The sequence below is a fragment of the Salvia miltiorrhiza genome, chromosome 6 (assembly GCF_028751815.1).
Source record: "Salvia miltiorrhiza cultivar Shanhuang (shh) chromosome 6, IMPLAD_Smil_shh, whole genome shotgun sequence".
Taxonomy (NCBI): Eukaryota; Viridiplantae; Streptophyta; class Magnoliopsida; order Lamiales; family Lamiaceae; genus Salvia; species Salvia miltiorrhiza.
Genome location: NC_080392.1, coordinates 5,022,184 through 5,044,606, shown reverse-complemented (window position 1 = coordinate 5,044,606; position 22,423 = coordinate 5,022,184). Strand labels below are relative to the sequence as shown.

The 22,423-nt window shown below is 38.7% G+C and overlaps 3 protein-coding genes across 4 annotated transcripts; 1 reads left to right on the top strand and 2 right to left on the bottom strand.

Moving 5' to 3' along the window:
- Nucleotides 1–283: 283 nt before the first annotated feature.
- LOC130988131 (uncharacterized) lies at nucleotides 284–5,182 on the bottom strand. The gene is made up of 8 exons (XM_057911906.1): nucleotides 4,818–5,182; nucleotides 4,582–4,730; nucleotides 3,254–4,205; nucleotides 2,852–2,943; nucleotides 2,575–2,649; nucleotides 1,873–1,934; nucleotides 1,390–1,459; nucleotides 284–1,267 (listed from the first exon to the last, which is right to left on the bottom strand). Exons 1-8 carry the CDS (start codon nucleotides 4,963–4,965, stop codon nucleotides 488–490), a joined length of 2,328 nt encoding a protein of 775 aa, XP_057767889.1. The 5' UTR covers nucleotides 4,966–5,182; the 3' UTR covers nucleotides 284–487.
- A 10,982-nt stretch (nucleotides 5,183–16,164) lies between these two features.
- Nucleotides 16,165–18,246, top strand: LOC130988130 (sugar carrier protein A). Its single transcript, XM_057911905.1, has 3 exons — nucleotides 16,165–16,526; nucleotides 16,698–17,017; nucleotides 17,087–18,246. Exons 1-3 carry the CDS (start codon nucleotides 16,382–16,384, stop codon nucleotides 18,119–18,121), a joined length of 1,500 nt encoding a protein of 499 aa, XP_057767888.1. The 5' UTR covers nucleotides 16,165–16,381; the 3' UTR covers nucleotides 18,122–18,246.
- Nucleotides 18,247–19,030: 784 nt separating this feature from the next.
- Nucleotides 19,031–21,606, bottom strand: LOC130988129 (plant intracellular Ras-group-related LRR protein 5-like). 2 transcript variants are annotated; one of them, XM_057911904.1, is made up of 3 exons: nucleotides 20,853–21,606; nucleotides 19,437–20,365; nucleotides 19,031–19,343 (listed from the first exon to the last, which is right to left on the bottom strand). In XM_057911904.1, the coding sequence occupies exons 1-3, from the start codon at nucleotides 21,355–21,357 to the stop codon at nucleotides 19,215–19,217; spliced, it is 1,563 nt and encodes a 520-aa protein (XP_057767887.1). In that variant the 5' UTR covers nucleotides 21,358–21,606; the 3' UTR covers nucleotides 19,031–19,214. The 2 variants fall into 2 exon arrangements, with proteins under 2 accessions (XP_057767887.1, XP_057767886.1); XM_057911903.1 differs by having other exon boundaries at nucleotides 19,031–20,365; nucleotides 20,853–21,529.
- Between the last annotated feature and the right edge of the window lie 817 nt (nucleotides 21,607–22,423).

Here is a 22,423-nt window from a genome sequence, read left to right as displayed (position 1 = left end):
CATTGTCAAAGATAAAACTACTGAAACTTGATTATGCTGAACACAAGTTAGCAGTAATCGATACACTTTTTTCATCCATTTTTGAGTTCAAAATAATAATCGACATATTTCCAGACACTTTCAGATTAAGCATTCATGATTTTCTTTTTTAGCGTTTCGATTAGTTGGAAAAAAAATTAATGCAAGTTCTTCCAACAATTTAGCATCTTGTATGCTCCAGCTACCAATTTCAACCAAGCCATGCAGGCCGATTAAAGAGAATAAAATCCACAAGAAAAGAATAAAACTAAAGAAACATCATAGTCATTAGTTTGCCCTAATCCCTTCTTCCTTGGTTGTTGTTCTGTTACAAAGTACATTCTATAATTCATGGTCTTATTAATTATAATCAGTGCATGAAGTGATGCTTTGAGTTGAACTACAAGCTTAAATTAGACGAGAGGGAAGGAGGTTTTCCCCCTTTTGACAAATAGCGACGAAAGAGTTTTCACCTCGAAGCGCAGCCCAACCCCATTGATCGTGGGCGCCTGACTGCACTCAAAGGATCGACAATCCCTTGAGCGTCCCTGCCCAGTCCCATGCCTTCCACGAAACCCATCCTCGCCATCATTTTCGACCCAAATCCCTTCGTATGCTTCTCAAACGAACCCATCTTACTCTCCTGCTGATTTCTCTCCTTAATCTTCACTGCTTTACGATTGGTTTCAGAAGACCTGGCACCACCACGCCCAGCTGATTTGGTCTGAGGTGCTGTGGTTGGAGATTTAACGCTAGTTTCAGGAACCTCCGCGCCCAATCCAAGTGATTTAGGCCTCTGAGACACTTCAATGGGCTGTGCAATTCCTTGACCGTCCTTACCTAGGCCGTTGCCTCCCACATATCCCATCTTAGCCAACATTTTCGAGCCAAACCCAGTGGTGTGAATCTCAAATGCACCGTATTCTACTGAGTTGGACACAGCTTTGTCTTTTGTTTCGCTTGATTCAGTGGCTTTCAGCTCAAGTATATCGGTGTTCATGACACCACTAGAGACGAAAGAAAGGGGCTGGGCGGAATAAGAGCCTGTTTTACCTGTCTTGTTCCTTTTTCCATCCTTGCTATCGAGGAAGGTAGCTGAGTTTTTGCTTGGTTTTCTCCGGGAAGTTTGTGAGCCCGCAGGGATGGAAATGCCAACTCTGGCGTTCTTCTTTGCAGCGGATGTATGTCCCTTGACAGGCTTACCACCAACAACCGAGAAATCAGCTTCGTCATCATCAGCTCCTATCAGCTGAAATTCAGAAAGCAATTACTTGTTTAAGTGTTACAGGTTTACTGAGACCCTAAAGAATTGGAGACACTGAATAGAAAAGGAGACAAGTCGCTAAGAACAAAGACGTTTGCCCCCAATACCTTCTCCAGGCGAATTTTATCATTGGATGATGGCATTGATGTGTGCTGTGTACGTAACACAGTCACAAACCTGAGAAAGAACCACCACGTTTAATTTATGATACAGTACCAACATTTTGCAGAAACCCCAATTTTAAACGAGAAAGAGATGCAGAGCTGTTCGTGTGATTCTATAACATCATAAAATCCCCTTTGTTGTCAGACTATTACAAATGTGCTACGGAAACATGGTAGATACGAGAAAATTGGCAAAATTACCTTTCTAGATACAAGCAAAACACTATAAAGTCAAAAAGTTTGATCCGGTAAGAACTCAAAAGTCAGTAACATTATGACTTGCAAATACCATATATTAGCCAAATTAATTACAGATTATTATGCAATATGCACTACAAGGGTAATGGGGATTATCCATTACCCCCATGGAATAAAATTTCTAGCTTCTGTAAATGGGGAACATATATGAAACATAACACGGTTTACCTCTTCTTGCCGGATCCTTGGCACCCACTTCGCAAGCGATAGATTGCAGCTAATCTACGAACCTATGAAGCCAAAACCAGAGATTACATAGAAGTAGCCAAAAATGATACTCCCTCCGTCCTTATAAAAAGTATCCATTTCTAAATGGCACGGGTTTTAATAAAGTAGTTGAATGTGTTGTGAATGGAGTAAGGGTTCCACTTTATTGTGAGTAAAAAACCTACCAAAAATAGACTAGATATATTTTATGACGGACGGACGAAAATGGCAAATTGGATACATTTTAGGAGGACGGAGGGAGTATTAGATACAATTAGAACCAATACTAAGATATGGCTCCAAGTTGCACATTGTCATCTGTTATAGAGAAAATATTCTAAAAAGGATAACTGAGACTCCTTGTAAAATTTTCATAAATTACAAAAAAAGAGGAACATCAATCAAAATTCTGTTTTGCGCCTTGACGGAAAAAATTCTGATCTGCTCACTTAAAATGTTAGCAAATGAGATGCATAGTGTAATAATTTTTGCAAGCCTAATTTTTGCAAGATCAAAACATAGCAGCTTATCAGCTTAATAAGCATATGTCACATAACAGAAGGAAAATAAGGCAAAGGGGGGGGGGGGGGGTTCTATTAAATATACAATCTTGAACATGAACATGTCGCAAGAGGTCACCAGCTTCAGAGCAAAAGACCACACCTGAGAACAATCACGTGGGTACATTGGCATGAAGGATAGCATATCTCCACCATTAAGAACCATCTGTTGCATTTTCTGCAACAAATAAAGCACGATGGTGTTTGTCAAGAGTTGATTTGTACAGCTTGATTGCCAATAGGAGATAAAGAAAATAATATAAACTTAAACAATTATAAGAAAAGGGGCTAGATAAAACAATCAAATTCAATTTATGAAAAAGCACTCAATACTCAAGGTTCCACATTTAGCATTTAGCTGCACATTAGTTTGGTCTAACCAAATTTATCTTCTGAAGATCTACACCACGGCTCATCAGTCGGTCGCGACGCTTTGCTGCAATCGTTTCCTTACGTTGTTTCTTTTTTTCTCCTGAAATCGAATGCATGCACACCAGTGCATTCAGTAAGTAAAGAAAATTTACCCACATGAAGAAAAAGTTATAAGTAAATTCCGAAAACATAATACCCAAATGAGACTCTGTAAAAGCAAAATATAACTTGAAAGGCAGTATTTTGATTTACCAAAACTCAACCATTAAGTAGTGAAAACAGATTGAGAGACCAAAAATGACTTATATACAAGGACTCCCTTAAAGCAACATACTAAATGCCAGCATTCCAATCAATTCAACTCTGAAATAATCTTTTAAAAACAATAGAGGCGACAAAAAGCCCTTTACCCGGCAATCTCCTATGTTTTTTGCTCTTGCGAGCCTCAGAAGGCCATGTCTGCAGAGCTCGAGCAACATGTTTTTTCTTTCCAGAAACAGCTCTAATATCTTTAATAAACAATAGGTCGTCTGCAGCAGATGGCTGGGAATATTTAACAGAAGTTGATTTTGTTTTTGCTGATTGATATTTTCTTCCTTGTTCAGGCTTTTGCATGCCATACTCCCTTGACGCCTCTTGAAGATCAATCCCACCCAACTTCTGCAGAGTTTCATCAAAGCTGTTTTCAGAACTGCTCCCATCAGACACATCAAAAATTTGCCCCGTCAGCTGATCCACATTGATGAATTTTCCAGACCCACCAATTCCTTCAATATAATCTTCAGCAAGCTCATCATCGATGTCTGAACCACTATATGACAAATCATCATTCTCAGAAGTTCCAGAATCATCTTCATCGAGAGATGATCCTGATGCATCATCATCACTTGATTCTTCATCTTCTTCTTCACCCTCATCATCCTCATCCGAGATATCATGTGTATATATTTTAGTGCCTCCAATTAGCAGATAACCTGAATTTTCCTCTGGAGACATCTCAGCCATCATATCCTCACCTATTTCAGAATTTGTGCCATGATAAGCCTCAGGATCAACATCACCTACCTCAGATGAAGATAAGTTATCAGAATCACTGTCTTTCTCTTCCATTTTGGATGAGGATCCTATACCATCAACAGTTGTTTCCATTTCATCATAAAACCCCAACCCTCTGTGTGAGCTTTCATCAAGTGTAAAGCTAGTTGTGTAGTCATACATGTATTCTACACTAGGAGTTTCCTTAACGGGTCCCTCATCTAGGTAGGCAACAATAGGAGTCTTCTCTGAACTGATCAAGACTAAAGGATTTGATGCATCAAAAATCTTGTCTTGATTTTCAACTTCATCTACAAATGAATTTTCCTGGAAAGCACCATCCAAAAAAAAAACACATTTTTCAGCGAAATTCTTGAACAAACACCACAATTCAACTTTATCTTTTCACAACCTACCTCTAGAGAACTATGAACCAGAAAAGTATAACACGGATTCAGCTTTCCTATTTTTTTTTTTTTAAGATTTCTTGATATTTCTTAATAATAACAATAATAATCACATTTCTAAATAGACAAGAATTTCAGCTCCCTAGTTTTACAAACATAACCAAAATATGTACCTAGTATAAAATCATCCATTTCCTACCAAAACTGGGTCATTCCATTCATACTCATCAAAACTTGCATCAAGCTTCGTACTCAAAAATCACTTCACTTCACCAAATGGTCAAATAATTACAAACCTGTGGATACTGGTACCCATAAGCATTATTTCTACTCGTATTAGTCTCGCTCCTGCGATCCGGACCCGGCCATGATTTCGAATGAGAATTGCTTCCTTTGCCATTTCCGGATCTCGAATTCCCATTTCCCCCATTATTCCTCTTCCGCCCTAAACAAGAAAAAAGAATAAGACGCATCTAACAGAAATCGTCACTCTTCCGTCGAAACTAGAGATAATTGAGTGAGAGAAAGAGACCTCTAGAAGGAGGCGAATTGAACGGGCCCCAATCTGACAAAAATCCACCTTCCACGAAGAGGCCACGCCCGCCGGCGGAAGAAGAACCGGGAGCCCTTCGTCCCCGGCTGCTTGATTTGTTAAGTTTTTTTCTGCTTTTTCCACCCATAGATGATAATTACTGGTTGTGGCTATAATACAAAGTGCGTGTATGTTGATATGCAGCGGCGGATGGAAGCGGTGGAACAGCCTCTTTTTCTCGGTTTTGTTTCTGATTTTTGATCGGATTCTTAACAAGAAAACAATAAAATCCGAGTTTGGGGTGAAAGGTGGGGAGATTGTATCCTATGCGGCGGGGTGCAAGAGCTTACGTGGAGATTCCTAGGAATCTACTCAAAGATGCCGTTATTTCACATTAAAAAATTATATTTTTTTCTTGAGGATCAAGTTATGAACAATTCATGAAATACTTTTTTTCTCCCATTACAAATGTTTACTTTTCATAATGTGAGGTCTCATTATAAATGTTTCATTCATTTTTTAACAATATGTTCTCTCTCTATATTTAATATTTAAATAATTTTCAGTAAGCTATTTTGTCTATTTTCTATATATTTTTTCATTTATGTATTTAAAAGTAATGAGATAGTATTTGTAATGAGATGGAAAAAGTATAAATTAGTTCTGAATAAGTAATGAGATATTTGTAATGAAACGGTGACGTCAGCGAGAGTATAAATCAGTTGTGAATAATTCCACCTTCCAAGTAATTTTCTTTTTCCGGATGGCCAAGGCCCATTACCATCACTTAGCCCAATTCAGACCATGCTAGACGATTATAGCATAATAAACTAACCACGAACGCTTTCTTATCCTATTTAAAGGCAATTAAGCAATTTTTGTTGCTTTTTTTTTTTACAGTGAGCGAATACACATATTAATTGTGTTGCTATTTTATGCTTGCTTCCGAATTTTCTGTTCCATTTTATCCGTCTCATTAATAATGACATGTATTTTATTTTGGATTGTTCTATTATAAATGGTATGTTTTCATAAATAAAAAATTTTAATTCTTAAAAAAGTTTAAGTCCTATCACTTTCAATTCAATTACATCTTTTTTTTAAAAAAAAATCGGATCGAAATATTTTGATCCACTTATAATGGGACATAGTGAATATAATGAAGTCGATCCTAATACTAAAATTATGCCAACATTAGTATAAAAAACTTTACAGTTGATCGATTTTCTCGCAAGGAACAGTCATGTGGACCAACCATTTTAGGATCATAATTCCCGGATGCTCCAAATATTTGATGGACAGAAGCCAAAACCAAATTAGTTATCCTTTATTTATAAAAGAAACTAGCATACGTCCACTCGTGCGATTGTACAATTAGTACGAAAATTGAACAACATTTTAAATAAATATATATACGTATTATATAATTTAAATATAAATAAATGTAAATATAAATCTAAATAAAAAATTAAAATTATCCACGACATAATTTCAATGAAAAACATGAATTCGAAAATATATAAATTTTCAATTTTGTATTTTCAATTACCAATTAATTGATTTTCATTGATAATTAAATAAAATTATAAAAGAGAAAGGAGAGATAAAAGATGAGAGAGAAAAAAAAATGTAACTTTAATTGATAATAACTTATTCGTTTTAAATTTATTTTTTATAATTTTTATATCAAATTAAAGATCTTTTCGTTATCTTTAATTTAACATCCATGTTCAATATCTTTTTATTAATCAAAGTTGACGATTTTTATAAAAGAATCAAAATAAAAAAGAAAAATAAGGAGAGAGAAATTTTGGTGGAAAAAAATAATCGTTATAGTGCTCTTTTATATAAATATAGATATTAGGTTGATTGCCTTTAAATTGTAAGTATGGTTTAACTAACGTCACAATTCAGTGTAATTTTATGTTCAATGCAAAATCATATTACTGCAAAATCACCGGCGGAACTACACCCCAAGGAGGTGGGGCAATTGCTCCACCTCAATTTTTTTAGTATACTTAATACTACTATATCTCTATTTATTTATAATTATAAAACGATTTTATTTTTGTCCCAATAATTATGCGAAATCTTTATTATACAAGCATACAAGTCAGTAGCGAAACATTTGTTTAAAAGAACTTGAGATACTTACCTATCCAATTGCATAAATCTCACATACACAAAGTATCAGAATATGAGCAACACAAAGTAACAATAAATGTATTACAGAAAGTAAGAGTATTGAGCACCAAAATTATTAACCCAATTTAATGATAAAATACCTACGTTTGGGGTCACGCCCAGGGTAAATTATCTACTAATGAAGATAAGTTATACAAAGGACTTACACGACAAACTATCAAGCTTTCTCGCCTCTATAACTTCTCAAACCCTCACAACCGTGAATAATTAAGAGATGAACAACAACCAACTCTCTAAATGTGAATGAACCTCACTCACCACCAACACTCACGAAAATAACATTTACCAACAGTCTGGTAAAGGAAAAACAAGAAAACCCAACTCCCCCAACCTTGCTTACAAACGCAGAAAGCAACACACACACACACCAGTTCGTTTACTCACGCACAGAACGAACTTAACACACTCATCAACAACTCTTGTAAACAATGAATAAGAGTAATAAACGCAGCCACCTTCATGTGATGAGCTCTTCGGCCTTTTATAGTGTAGGCGAGTGAAACCCTATAAGAGATATATCAAACCAATGACTCTTCTTGATAACTCCTTATCTTCCAATAACCAAGGAGATGTGCATACTGAGAACTATGAGAGAAAGTATATCTATAATTCACGAGATATACACCAAAAAAGAATAAGTAGTTGCAAACTCGTGCTGGACTGTACCGGCCGAAGTATCAAACACTGACAAATACTCTGAGAGCAAAACTAGCAAATTTGTCTGCATAATGACAACTACAAAACTTGAGTATCACCAATACTCAACAGAACTGACTTTTTTTTTGCATATTTTTAAAGTTAATTATTTTTTTAATCAGAATTATAAAAGATATTTAATTAAATATAATCAAATAAGTAACTCGCACGCAAGCAAGACCTCTACACCACATAAATGTGGGAAAACAACCGTACGCAGATGAACCACTACCCACATAAAGATGAGAATATATATTACCCACACAAAAATAAAAAAAATTACACGATAATCAAGTAAAATTGAACTCAATACCTCTTATAAAAAAGAGTCTAAAAAGAACTGACTTAGTTGCATTTATTTGTTGGTTGTTCAGTTTAATCAGAAAATAAGTAATGAGCTAGCCAAACATATGAGCTCCCAAAACACTTAATATATTAAGGGTCAATTTCAAGTTACCTGTCTTTGTAAAGGAAACTAATATCAATTTGGTTGCAAATGTATTAGTTAATCGCATGATTTGGCATTACGCAATAATCCAATCCAACTTCATAAATGAGCAATTGCAAATCAAACGTCATACCCTTCTCAGTGGTAATCAATATACAAGTTGGATCCTCTATTATATAAATGGACAAAGTCTCCTAAGTCCTAACTACGTTTAAAGATTATTGCCACATATAAAAGAAATTGAGAATTCTGATAATTTTTGCTGATGGAAATTTTTAATAAATTAATTTGTATGTATAAACTTGTACTATTGTTATGATTTCCATTTTGAATAAATACAATTTGAGCATATAATTAAATATACTAGTTTATTTTAGGGTTAAGTACCAAATACCCCCAACGTTGGGGCCCCTATCGCATATAGGACCCTATAGTCAGGGTAAGCGTTGTTTACTACCTCAACGTGGCTAAACCTAAGCAAATCCCCCCCCCCCCCCGCGTTTTAACGGTGTTAAAACACCGTTAGAAAAATAATGTTTTTTAATTTTTAATTCAGGTGGGTGCAGTCCAGCTCTCTCTCCCCTTTGTCCACTGTTTCTGCCGCCGCCTTCTTCTCCGTCCGTCCGAACGGCCAAAGCCACGACTCGATCTCCACCTCTCGGCCTCTTGCTCGGAATAGGGCGGCCGAGGCTGTCCCCATCATCGCGTGCTTCTTCTCCGGCCCACGGTCGTCGTCTCCCTCTTCCTTGAGTTCCGACAAAGCAGCTGCCGATCTCACCAAATTTCTCCATCACCATCTTCGTTCTTCTTCAAGTCATACAAATTCCTCCCCCAAAACCTCCAATTTCAGAAAAGCTCCATCACCATTGCTGGTTTTTTTAATGCAACACATTGACACCGCTCGACTCCGGCGAACACGCCCTTGCGCCGCTTGACCTCCCTCGGCCTCTGTCCTCTCAGATCTGGGAAGACGGCACCACCACCGCTCTGCCTCACCTCCAAATACCACACTCGGTCAGAAAACTCACGGACGCCAGGTCCGCCGCCTCTCTTTCCCCAATGATGAACCGTTCTCGCTGGGATTTGGAGAAAGGCTGGCTGGAATTGGGGTAAGGTAGCAAAGGCGGCGTGTTCGCCGGAGAAGTGTCTGGGGGTTGGGGACTAGGGCGCTTAAGAGGGAGGCTGCAGCGCCTTTGCCGTCGCCAAGGGAGGAGGCGGCGATGCGGTTGCCGGAGTTTCAGAGGCGGCGATGCGGTTGGGGCTACCGCCATCATTAAAATAATAAAAAAAAATTATTTTTCTAACGGAAAACGCGGGGGGCTTTTGCTTAGGTTTAGCCACGTTGAGGTAGTAAACAGCGCTTACCCTGACTATAGGGTCCTATACGCGATAGGGGCCCCAACGTTGAGGGGGGATTTGGTACTTAACCCTTTATTTTATATTAAGGATCGATTCTTTTACAATTGGGACATATATTTAAGCATCGATCTTTCAGTAATAAATTCTAATTATAGTGTATTGTATTATAATAACTTTATATTATATAGTACTTGTGAGACAAAAAAATGTTACAACGAATGATCCAACCACTCCCGATAGCTTAACTTGAGGGTTTCCAATCCTCTAAAGCATTTATTAATCACATGTTCCAATGTTATGTTCCCAACGAAACTTGCATATATATAAGCAAGGGTTAATAGCCAAAAAATACACGAATTTTCTCTGAATTTGCAAATTGCACATGACCTTCAAAAATAGTTCCAGAATACACCACTTTTCGATTTAATCGCAATTTGCACACGGCGAAAGTTCCGATGACTTTTATGTTTGACCGGTGATGACGTGGAAATTATTTCAAATTACATGGCATTATGCGTGGCATTTTTTACACGGTGGCAAGCCACGTATTCAAAACGACGTCGTTTTGAATAGAAATTAAGTTGTCCTCTCCTTTGATATTTTAAAAATTTCCTCAAAAATAAATAAATAAATAAACTTTTGAAGAATTTGGCACCTCTCCACCCCCAAGCCCCGGCCTGTCACCAACCCCAGCTTCTCTCCCTTCTTGTTGAATCCGGCGCCACCCCCACCGCCTCCGCCATCGCCCCGCCCTCCCTCTGAGAAACCCCAACAACAAGAATCCACCATCGATTTCTACAACGGCGCCCGAGGACGCCGCCGTCGCCGCCCACAATCCAGCCCTTCACGCCTTCTGCTTCACCGGATCGCGGATCTCCGCCGCCCACTTCCGCTAGCGTACGCCTCTGTATTTCCTCGAAGCGGAACTCAAGCTGTTGCTCATCGCCTTCCTCTCACCGCCGACGCTGCTCTCCTAAATCAAGCAGCTCTTCGAGTCAGATGACTTGGACTCGCCGCATCGGTTTGGTGGGAGGAGGCTTGATTCTCTGGTTTCTGAGTAGGGTTTCATGGTTCGAAGAATTGATTTCCAAGGCTCTGCCATTTTTCTTTCTTTCTAATAAACACCTACCAAAACCCTAACCCCTTAACAAGAACACCCTCAAAATTTTGTAGACTTTACAAAACAAAATCTGTAATGGCAGGTAATGGCTCCAGATCTGAAAAGGGGGGGAGGCATCGGTTGAACGGCGCTGCTCCCGTCATGAAAATGACCGAGAGAGGGAGCTGTGAGAGACATGAGTTCGACGGCGTCAGGCGTAGCGGCGGCGGCGGCTGGCTGCTCGCTGGAGCAGAGGAGAGAGAGAGTCGGGGGAGAGGGATGGGCCAGATTTGATGTTCTTTTTTATTATTATTTTTATTTAAAAAAGCTTTAACAAAACGACGTCGTTTTAGTTGATTGTCGGTGCGTCCACATCTGCAAATTCCGGGAGACACGTCATCTAGAGTTTAAGTGATGGTCACGCATGTGCAAATTGCAATTAAATCGAAAGGTGGTGTATTCTGGAGCTATTTTTGAAGGTCATGTGCAAAATGCAAATCTGGTGATAGTTCGTGTATTTTCTGGTTATTAACTCTATAAACAATAATGCTGAAAAAATTTATCCGAATAAAATATAGTTAAATACTTTATAAAATAAATTTATTTAAAAATTTTGGTTCAAAATAAAATAGAATTTAACTAGTTTTATTGTTTTCTTTATATTGTAATTTTTTTGTAATTTTTTAATAACCTTTTTAATTATTATTATTATTATTAAAGTATACAAACTACAAATAAAATAACAAAAAAAATGTTAAAAAATTACGAAAAAAGCTACAATATGGAGAAAACAATAAAACTAACTAAATCCTTTTAAACTTGAATCAAAATTTATAAATAAATTAATTTTTAAAAAATTTTAACCTTGTTTTTGTCAGGAAAATTTTTATCCAAATAGCACTACTCTTATATAAAAGGGTTACCGCCACTAAATATCTCAATTAATTTTATTTTTGTATTTTGCATTAATTTAAAAAATTTAATCACAATGTATTTCAATTATGCTAGTAAGTAATTTTTTCATCCGACCAAGTAATATATCCACGTATAAATTTTATCAATAATTTGACTTAAAACAGGTACGACGTGTCAATATATGTCAATTATAATCATATTAAATGACATGTAATGAAAATATGTCGTTTTGCTCCTTAGTAAACGACGTCGTTTCATTTGGACGCCGAAATCCTCCTCTTTGGGAGTGATCACTATTTTTATAGCAATAAAAACTGCAACTAAACAATGTAATCGTAGCACAGAAACAGCAAGTCGAGTGTCGTATCCACATGGACTATTATAACAAATCACTCTAAGTAATCCCGAGTAAACTCTAGTAGTATTCAGGCAAACTCCCAAAAGAACGAAGAATAAAACTAAAATCCAAACAAAACAAAATAAAACAGGATAAAAACTCAAATAATAAAACAAACTCTGACCCTAGGGATGTACTATTGTTAATCAAACACATGTATTCAACCTATTAATTCAATCACCAATTTAATCCAACCCTGATAAAAGATCACTATATTATTCACAAGCTTCTCTAACGAACACCTATGAACGTAGATTAATTTACCCCTTTTCACATTTAAGACTTCAATGAATAAATTAACTCCAAATAGCACACAAATAATAGTTTCTTATAGCTTCACCTGTCGCATTCAAGACTCAATGCTAACACTATATCATGCATTCCTGAATCGGCTGAACAATTATCGCATTCAAGACTCAAACTGAACAGCTAGACATGTAAATTATTGATCAGGTAATTCACAAGAAAACAGGCACCAGGAATCATGAATCACAAGTTGGAGGGCAAATTGATATCAACAAATCAAACACACATATTAAATCAACTTTGTACAAACCCTAGGTTCAGATAAAAGAACGTAGCCAGACCGCAAAAGAAACATAAGAAGCAATTGGAAGAACTGAAACATAAATAATCCCTTTTTTTGGGACGTCCCCAAAATAAGTCCTCTTTTTTTCAATTTTGGGCAACTAAGAAATAATATTATTATAAGAACCACTCAAGCAACGATTGTCACCAACTTCAATCTATAACAATTTTCCCACTCAATCACTACACTAAAACACCTGCATCCCAAGATGAAATTATTTGGAGGAGGGAGATAGAATGAATAAGAACGATTGTACAGCTGATCTCAATTTGATCCAATGAAAACTGAAAAAAAGTAAAAGTAAAGCTATAATGCTAGAATGTAATGTGTGGAACCCCGAATAGGTCAAAAGAAGACCTATTTATAGGCACAGGAGATAAATACAGTGTAGAACTCGAAAATACTGATAAAATCTGAAAATCCCGAAAATTCAGAAATTCCCGTCGGACACTATTCACTACTGCGTGCGATTTTCTTGTTTCGGTCATATCTTTCTCGTCCGAACTCCGATTTATGATCCGTTTGTGCTCACGAACTCCCCTTGAGACGAACTACAACTTCTATTTCAGACAAATATTTCAAATTCGAACTCAATAAACCTGGAATTTCCTTCAAAGTTCGAGTAAGAATCATGTTTCACAAGATAAAGCAAATTAAGCACAAAACAATCATCCAACACTCAATTTCCTATACAATTAATATCATAAGAACACTAAAAACCATGGAAACATGAGTGTTATCAGGGAGCTATCACGAGCTCCGACGAGTCCGCACCATCGAAGCAGAAGAAAATAGCCGGCAATGGTTTCTAGATGTGTTCGCGTTGAGGAAATTGGGGTGGAGGATTCGATTGGCATCTCGAAGAGAAGGTTCAAGGCCCTAGTGGTTCAGGCCAGGTTTTAAGCAGTCGTTCAACGATTCGGCTTTTGATTTCGTATTCTCAGCGATTTGGCTTTAAGTTTCGTGTTTTGTGGCTTTTGATTCGGCTTTTAATTCCTGTAAATCGTTTCAACCTTAAGCCTCAGCCTCACTCTCCTTTTTAATTTTCAATGGGTTTGATGTTGAGAAGGAAGAAGAACTATAATTATATCTTCAAGCTTATGAATCCTAAAAGTTCTAAATCTGTTAATGGCATCTGCTGGTGGGTCGCCGCCGCTGACGGCGGAGGTGAGAGGAGACGACGAGGGTAGGATTCAATTCTAATTAAGATAAATTAAGGGCATAAGAACCCTAATAATCTATTAAGGGCATAAGAACCCTAATTACAACTAAATACTCCATCCGTCCCAATATTAGCGGCCACTTTCTTTTCGGCACGAAGATTAAGAAATTGAGTGTGGCCCACCAAAATTATTGAGTTAATTAAGATATTTTCTTCCTCCTTTCACTTTATTCTTCCTGCCCATCGGCCACCTCTCATCCACCGCATCCCTCCTCTGGTGAAGTCGCCTCCATCAGCCACCCTCACCTTCCTCGCCTCTCTATCTGTCGCCGCCAAACACCCACTGTCTAGAATCCCCCATTTTCTTCCGATCTGAAACCCAGCTCCAACTGAAAAAAAAAAAAAATGACACCAAATCTTGCCCAAGTCTTATCTTCTCCAATCAAGGAACAAAAATCAAGCCGCCTCTTCTCTGATTTGGAAAATCAACCAACGAAAATTCACCAACAAAAGAGGAAAAGTTTTGCAAAACCTCCAACCCATTTTCATGACGGCGGCTTGTCGACCCAGGAGGAAGGCAACATCTCTCTCTTCACAAAGTGGCGAACAACCACAACCACCACGTCTGCGGTCGTGACTTCCCGGAGTGGTGGTGGGCCTCACCGATGGGCCATGGCGCCGCCATCGAGGCGATGGTAGAAGGCAGGAAGCGGCAGAGAAAGAGATGACAAAGAGAGTCACAGGGTGAAAGAGGGATAGACAGAGAGAGATACGAGAGAGGGAGGAGGCGGGGGTCAGCGCAGCGGCTGCGCTGTCGTCGACCGGAGAGTATGCGTGTATGAGTGTGTGTGTGATTTAGGTTTAGATAAGGGGTTTTGACAAATAAAATCACGAACTATTTCGAATTTGCAATTTTAACATGACTTTTGAAGTGTGGCAAATTAAATCACAATTTTTTTAATTTTTGTAATTTCATCCTCCCAATTTTTTCTAGTCATCGGATTGTTGAGTTGGAGTTTACGTGGATTAGTTCGTCACGTAATATTCATGTTACAACATTGTTTTTTATAAAATTGTTGGATATTGGAAATTATGGTGCAAATACATGATACAATTACTTTAAAATTTGGAGAAATTTTTAGCTAAAATTGTACGAAACGACGTTGCTTAAGCGTCATAAAAATGACGTCATCTTTACTAACCCACGTAAGTTTCAATTCGACACTTTGGTGACCGGAAAAAAATTGGATGGACGGAATTGCAAAAATTAAAAAGGTGGTGATTTAATTCGCCACACTTCAAAAGTCACGTTAAAATTGCAACTTCAAAATAGTTCGTGATTTTATTTGCCAAAACCCCGTTAAATAACTAATTAGACTTAATTAAATTATAAATATTTTCATTTTGAGAAAGTGGCCACTTTTAGTGGGACAAACCAAAATGAAAAGGTGGCCATTTTTATTGGGACAGAGAGTCTGAGAGAGTACTATAAATTAAGATAAAGCGACGACATTTTATTGTTAAGGGAAACGTTGTCGTTTGGTATATTGACCGATGGGGCCACGTCAACTTTTTCGGCTGTCAAGTCAGCTTTAATTTGGGGGTAATTTAACGAAAATGAAAATACCTCTTAATAACATAGTTGAGATATATTATGGCTGAAATTTTCAAATTGATGTAAAACGTAAAAATGAAATTAATTGGGGTATTTTAACCGTTTTAACCATTGTATAAAATTAATAAAATTGTCAACTTCTGATAAGATATTGTTCGGCAAAATTATTGTTATTTACTGTATTTCAATTGATTATTTAATTGATAGATACTTGTCCTTAATAAATATTGTGATGTTTATTTGCCCATAATCGAGTTTGAATCCATTAAAAATCCGTGTAGACTTTTTCATATTTATAGATATCAAATTTTAGGGTTAATAGTTTTTATGCCCCAAATTTTTAACGTTTTTCATAAAATATCTCAAACTTTTATTTTCTGCTAAAAATCACCAAATTTTCAACTTTTTTCATAAAATGTTCCGTTATACAGAATTTGGTGACGGAAAGAACTTATTTCGTGCGGATGAAATATTTTGAAAACCTCCATTGTTTTTTTTTTGAGCTCGAAAACCTTCATTGTTGGAAAATTAAATTAGGAACCACCGTTGTTGAAAAATGCCGAAAGTTCATGATTTTTTGTCATCTTTTAATCACTGAATTTTGTAAACGGAACATTTTATGAAAAAAATTGAAAGTTTGCATCTTTTTAGAAGAAAATGAAAATTCGTGATATTTTATGAAAAAACGATGAAAGTTCATGACATAAAATATTATTAATCCTAAATTTTATTTAAAATTTTATTGAATCGATGAAAATAATTAAAATTTAGTTCTTCTCCTCGCGTTCACACAGCATGTGCCTACTTCTTCCTTTTAAAAAATAAAATAAAAATAAAAATCATATTCAACCAACGAAAATTTAATTTCTTATCCTCTCATTCATATAGCATGTGCCTACTTAAAAAAAAAAAAAAAAAAGCCCTTGTGCATGATTTGGTCAACGATATATAAGTGCATCAGGAGATAGCTGTTAAAGCAGGATACAAGAATTCCACAAAGAATGAGGTTTGTTACGTGTTGATTTGTGGATGTGCAGATTTGGTTTGAAGTGAAAAAGGAGAAGCCCTGTTGAATTGCAATGGCGGGAGGGTCGGTGGGTCCCGCCGGAGTGTCGAAGGAGAGGGCGGGGGAGTATAAGGGGAGAGTCACTGCTTACGTCGTCGTTGCTTGCCTTGTTGCTGCTATTGGTGGATCACTCTTTGGCTATGATATTGGAATTTCAGGTCTTATTCTCTTCTTCTTCGAGATATATAGATACATAGATACATACATACTGTTTTTTTCTTTTTTCAGAAGAAGAAGAAGAAAATAGAAAATTAATTGCAGTTGTTGGATGTAAATTTTACTGTACAATTCAATTTGTGGGATTTGAATACATGGAGATGTTTGAACAGGGGGAGTTACATCGATGGATGGATTCCTCAAGAAATTCTTCCCCGCTGTGTACAAAAACAAACAGCACGCTCATGAAAACAATTACTGCAAGTACAACAATCAAGGCCTCGCAGCATTCACATCATCTCTCTATCTCGCCGGTCTCCTCTCATCCCTTGTCGCATCTCCCATCACCCGCAAATACGGCCGTCGCGGCAGTATCATCTGCGGCGGCGTAAGCTTCATGATCGGAGCAGCTCTCGATGCTTCTGCCGTCAATCTAGTCATGCTCATTTTAGGCCGGATCATGCTCGGTGTCGGCATCGGATTCGGAAATCAGGTACTAATTAATCACTCATTAATTAAATCTGAAAATTTCAAACCCTAATTAACTTCACACAACCCGAAGGCTGTGCCGCTCTACTTATCGGAAATGGCACCGACTCATCTGAGAGGCGGCCTGAACATGATGTTCCAGCTGGCGACGACGCTCGGGATATTCACCGCGAACATGATCAACTACGGGACGCAGAAGCTCCAGCCGTGGGGGTGGCGTCTGTCGTTGGGGCTGGCGGCGGCGCCGGCCATTCTGATGACGATCGGAGGGGTACTGCTGCCGGAGACGCCCAACAGCTTAATCGAAAGAGGATTAGAGAAGAAGGGGAGAAAAGTGTTGGAGAAAATCAGAGGCACGAGCGATGTGCAGGCGGAGTTGCAGGATATAATGGATGCTAGCGAGCTAGCAAACTCGATCGAGCATCCTTTCAGGAACATTCTAGAAAGAAGGAACCGCCCGCAGCTGGTGATGGCGATCTTCATGCCGACTTTCCAGATACTCACGGGGATAAACTCGATTCTCTTCTACGCGCCGGTGCTGTTCCAGACCATGGGATTCGAAGGGAACGCGTCGCTCTACTCGTCAGCCGTGACCGGAGCTGTGCTAGCTTCGTCTACCTTCATTTCCATCGCGACGGTCGACAAATGGGGGCGGAGAGCGCTGCTGATCAGCGGAGGAGTGCAGATGATCGCGTGCCAGGTGATCGTGGCGATCATACTCGGCCTGAAATTCGGCGGCGATAAGGAGCTGTCGAAGTCGTATTCGGTGCTGGTTGTGGTGGTGGTGTGCTTGTTCGTGATGGCGTTCGGGTGGTCGTGGGGCCCGCTGGGGTGGACGGTGCCGAGCGAGATCTTCCCGCTGGAGACGCGGTCGGCGGGGCAGAGCATCACGGTGGCCGTCAACCTCTTCTTCACGTTTGTGATCGGGCAATCGTTTCTCTCCATGCTCTGCGCCTTCAAGTTCGGGATCTTCCTCTTCTTCGCCGGCTGGATCGCGGTGATGACCGTTTTCGTCTACCTTTTCCTGCCGGAGACCAAGGGCGTTCCCATTGAAGAAATGATTTTCGTGTGGAAGAAGCACTGGTTCTGGAAGAGGATTGTGATGTAATATGTTACTGGATGAATGATTTTCGTGTGGAAGAAGCACTGGTTCTAGAAGAGGATTGTGAGTAATATGTTACTGGATGGCTCTTAAAAATGGATAATAACAATATGATTATAATTGAGTGAAAATGGAATGGAAATGCTCAACTACTAATTAATCCTAGGCTAGAATACATTAGGCCATCTCTTTTATGATTTCATTCCTATGGAAGCTCTTATGGCAGCCACAGGCGGCGCACGTCTTGGTCATTCCAGTGGGCACGAACTCCTTGCAGCCGTCCTTGTAGCCGGCGCCGCCGCTGGCGCCATGCGTCTTGTGGCACTCGGTGTAGACCACCTCCATCGCGTATCTCACGATTCTCCGGTGGTAGTTCCGGTGGCAGAGGCAGGTGGCGCAGCGGAGTCCGCCTCCGATGCTGGAGAATTCCTGGCACCCGTCGCTCTTCCCGTCCAGATGTTTCTGGCTTTTGTGGCATTCTGCGTATCTCTCTTCTTCCATGCTCGACATTTACAGAATTTTCAAGCTTTATGCACATATATATCTATAATTCAGTGTGTGCGTAGGCATCTACAAATGTTGCTGCTCAAACAAGGGAAATTTTAGCGGCTGTCTTAAGAGAGATGGGGAAAGAATATCCGAGAGAGTAAAAAATCGTGGAGAAAACAGAGAAAATCTGCTTTTCCAAATCTGAAAATTGGACGCATTGATGAAAATCATGAAATACTAACTTAATCCTGATTTAAATAATCGCCGGCTTGATTGAGTATACCATATGATTCATATCAGAATGGTAAAATTGCACATTTTCCTTTATATAAAACAAATAAATAATCTACAATAATCAGAAACTGTACTAACCACCGCATCAATAACATTTACTAATAAGTATTTTGAACAATCGTACAAAAATAATGAAAATCTAAACAAAATGAAATCTTAATGTTCCACTCATTTTTATGTACAGTAAAGTGTTTCTGATTGAGTCACACAAATAGGGAGATAGTAATTTGGTAGAGGCCGAAATTAAATAGAAGGCACACATATTTACAAATAGGTAGACATAATATTCATATTTCCTTATCATTATGGCGAAAAATCAAGCCTTCCCAATGCCAAAACAGAGCAGCAGTGGGCATATGTAAGCAAACACCCCTCTTTTCTTCTTTCTCTGCACCAACCTCTCATCCCTCTCAACAACAAACTTAGCCATGTATTCCACAACAGCCTGCACAAAAAAAAAAAAAAAAAATACAAAACTGCAAGTTAGTATCCAAGAATGTGGTCTGGATTTGAACATGACACAACAACCGTAGCATACCTGCGCGCCTGATTCTGTTATCTTCATGGGTGGAACTTGAAGAGGCGTTTGATCAGCACGAAAGTTTCTCAACCTGGACAAGAATCTAAAGGAATCAGGCAAAACTCTTATTTGATTGTCGCAGATGTCGAGATCTTCCAGCTTCTTGAGATTTCCAAGTGATTCGGGCAGTGCTCTTAGGTCCGCAAAGTTCTTCCCTACATTCAGTTTTTCTAGGCTAACTGCATCACATAGTGTCTCAGGTATGCTCTCGAGTTCATTGAAGCTAGCATCGAGCTCCTTCAAATGAGAGAGACCTCCCATTGTCGAGGGCAATCTCTTTACCCGGTTAAAGTGCAAAGTAAGAATCTCAAGGCGTTCGAGCTTCCCAATCCCTTCTGGAAGAGCTTTGAGCATGTTGAAATCCAATCTCAGTTCCACAAGAGACGAACATGACCCGATTGTGTAGGGAAGTTCCTCGAGATCATTGGTTTCCACATTGAGTCTTTGTAAAGAACACAGATCCCCAACTATAGTAGGTAGCTTTGAGAACCGGTTTGAACTTAGATCAAGATTGATCAAGAGCTTCAAGTTCCTGAAAGACTCAGGCAGAGACTTCAACAGGTTCCCCGACAGGTCAAGATCCGTCAGGCTGTGCAGTTCACCAAACAAACTTGGGAGGTTTATGAGCTGGTTGCCATGGACATCCAGCTTCATTAAGGTCTTGAGGCTGGCTATAGAATTCGGAAGGGCCATAATTCTGTTTTCGGATAGGTTCAACTCAGAGAGAGTTGATAGCTTTCCCAGAGTGAAAGGAAGCCATTCGACCTTGTCCATCAGCTTGCCTCGAAGATCTAAGTGTGTCGCGCCAGTTTTGAATGAGTTCTCGATCGCTGCAGCCACGTCCATCAGATTCAGTTTCTCTGATCCTCCATCTCCAGGGTATGCAGCTGAACCACAGTCAGATCACTCAAATCAAAAGCTAAATCTCATGCATTGAACATATGTTTTGGAGCTCATCGCATTAGCTCAATAAGGTTGAGGCTTCATTTTCTTTTGATTTATACTAACATTCAAAAATTTAGGCGAACATAACTAACAGAAACCAGTCTTCTCAATACTAATTCTGGAAATAACAAGATCCCAACCAAAAAGTCAAGGTTTCAACTTCCAAAGAATTAGACACCACGATAGTAAACAATAGACTATTGGTCAGAGTTTATCCAAATTAGATAAGATAAGGAATAGCATAAACCTAACAAAATCACAGACAAAAACTAATAATAGCTCCGGCAAAAAACTTGAACACAGTAAGATTCTGTATATGTATACTCTTTTTCCAACAGATCCATTCAAAAACCACTGCTATCAATAACTTTAAACACATATAAAGGAAATGAATCATTCAACAAAAGCAAGCAAGGATTAAACGCAAACCTGAAGCTAGAGCAACAATTTTTGAAGAAGGGGTAATTATCGGATAAATACTCTTCAAATCACTATCGCCATCAACATCATCATCGTCACTAGAATCCACACTCTTTTCCTCAACGATCTCGCCGTCTCGATCGTCTTCTCCATCTCCCCCCAGAAAGGGACGCCCGGAAACCAGTGAAGAAGCCTTCTGAATCAGTCCATCAAAAACCTGAAGAATTCGATCGAGCTCCACCAAGTCCGCCGCCTCTTTCCGCTGCTCGTGACTCCGGAAAGACACCATCGCCTTCTTCACTTCCTGCAGAACGGAGAACAGCTCCGGCGGCACGCCCTGCGGGGGAGGATGCTTCGATATCTCCTCCAGCTGGAGATTTTGCTCGGATTCCACAGTCTGGAGCACGGAATTCGCCGCCGCGACCTCTTCGACGGAGGGCCGCGGCGGCAGGGATTTGTAGATTGTAGTGATTTCTTCCACTGCTGCGGCGTAGCTGGGGGCCGTCGCTGCCATGGCGGAGGAATGATGGTGGAGGTAGGGGCGATTCGGCGGGGAAATTGCGACCTTTTATAAAAAAAAATTGCGAAATGGATATGAAATGAACGACAACGATTACGTAGCAGATTTTTGTTTGAGTTCTTTGGGCTTATAAAAATATTGAATAATGTCAACTCTCCTCTTCAATAATGACTATTAGCAATGCTTAGGGCATTAATGACCAATAATTAACAAGGGTAAATTACTGACATTCGAATATTGGGATGTGTGTTGTAAGTAAGAATCAAATGCTCCCTTATCCTAATTAAGTAAGAAAGATAGTGAAGAACAATTGAAATTACTTAATCATGTAAATAACGAACAATTAGTTACAATTCGGTTTAATTTAGTATCACTTTATGGATTTAGCAAATAGCAATCCTTAAACCGCAAGCAAACATCTAGATTAACTAGGGGTGGACCAAAATACCGAAAAATCAGTATATCGCACTTAAAAAAAATATCGAATTTTTGGTATACCGTAAATTTTGGTACGGCATGTTACCGTACCGAAAAATTTCAGTACGATAACGGTATCGATTTTCCTCATACCGCGGTATACCGATATCGCGATATATACCGATTATTTTGGTATATACAGATATTTCGGTGTAGACCGCGGTACTGATATATCGTATCGATTGAAATAAATTATATATATATATATACATATATATATATATATAATTAGTGATAAATTATACGGTATGTATAGAAATACGGTATACCATAAAATTTTGGGAATCTAGGCACCAAATGATATACCACTAATTTTGGTATACCGAACTTTGGTACGGTATACCGCACTATTGGTACGACATCGGCATGAAAAAGTTCATATCGATATTTTCGGTATACCGATCTTCAATATGTCGAAGTGTTTGGTACGGTAACGGTATGAAAAATCTCATACCGCATTTTACGGTACATATATACAGTACGGTATATGGTATGGTGGAAAAAATTCGGCATACCTTATCAGTCCACCCCCTAAGATTAACATATACTATCTATGTATATACTAGTACTACTACTACTAAAA